This window comes from Acyrthosiphon pisum, unplaced genomic scaffold (genome assembly GCF_005508785.2).
Source record: "Acyrthosiphon pisum isolate AL4f unplaced genomic scaffold, pea_aphid_22Mar2018_4r6ur Scaffold_4664;HRSCAF=5212, whole genome shotgun sequence".
Lineage (NCBI taxonomy): Eukaryota > Metazoa > Arthropoda > Insecta > Hemiptera > Aphididae > Acyrthosiphon > Acyrthosiphon pisum.
The window spans coordinates 1-1051 of record NW_021774227.1 but is presented as its reverse complement, the minus strand read 5'-3'; the positions used below and the strand labels follow the sequence as shown (position 1 = coordinate 1051).

Sequence of the window (1051 nt, the reverse complement as noted above, 5' to 3'; positions counted from 1 at the left end):
CAAGCCGCCACCGCCGCCGCCGCGTAGGTCGGATACACGATCCCGTCGACGGTCCTCATGTCTCTGAACGACTGAGGACCTCTCCTGTGTAGCAGCAGCAGTCGCAAGAGGAATCGCTCTCGATCTAGGGGGTTGACCGCGTACATCCGAGACAACGTCTCGTTGGGCATTGCCCTTCGGCGCCGATTCCACCTCCTGTCTCTTTCCACCCAGGTGTAATGCATCGGTATCTCATGGTAGAGATACTGTCTGGCCTCGGGGTCCGTCTCGTTGAGCGAGAAGAACGCCGTGAGTCTTGTTCGGGCCAGCGCTGCGTTTTGCACCCGCTCCAGTTCTTGTCCCGGAGCGAAGTACACCGTGTGGTAGTCTTCCAGATGGACTGGAAGCCTGATCACCCTGTGACTCGGCTTATGCAACTCGTACGAAAACAGTCGCCAAACTGCTTCTGGCGGACTGACGTACCGAGCATTGATGAAACTGAAACAAACAAAATTCGTTCGATTAATACACAATAATGTTATGAGTAGTGATAATAATAATAATAATAAATTTTAATAAATAACAAAAATAAAATTTATATTATACAATTAAACTACCAGAATTTGATTAGTTCTATTAGATATATTAATTAGTTTATTTTATATAATACTCTATCTATATAAGTTTTATTAAATAGTATATAGTCATATCATTATACAATTTAATTTTCAGACTTTAATTAAATATATATATAAAGTTCTATTTTGTTTATTAATATTGTATTATTTAGAATCTGCAGCAGTATTTGTATGCTACACTAAATTTATATAAACTGTAATATATCAAGTACCTACTACATAGTAGGTATGTTATATTTTTACTATTTAACCACATAATCGAGCCTATGTCTAAGTTAGGTGCGTTGCTCAATAGCTGTGGATGTCAATTAAATATAGTTATTTATCAATAGTCTATTTATTTATTTATTTATATTATATCCATATAGATATATTATATTATGTAAAAAATTTAAAATGTCAACTTATAAAAATTAAAATAAAAGTAATTTTTT

General features: G+C 36.3%; 1 protein-coding gene across 1 annotated transcript; it reads right to left on the bottom strand.

Moving 5' to 3' along the window:
• Positions 1 to 36: 36 nt before the first annotated feature.
• Positions 37 to 477, bottom strand: LOC103311536 (the record flags this gene model as incomplete). Its single annotated transcript, XM_008191178.1, has 1 exon — positions 37 to 477. A coding segment is annotated over one exon (441 nt), but the record flags the coding sequence as incomplete, so codon positions are not given.
• Between the last annotated feature and the right edge of the window lie 574 nt (positions 478 to 1051).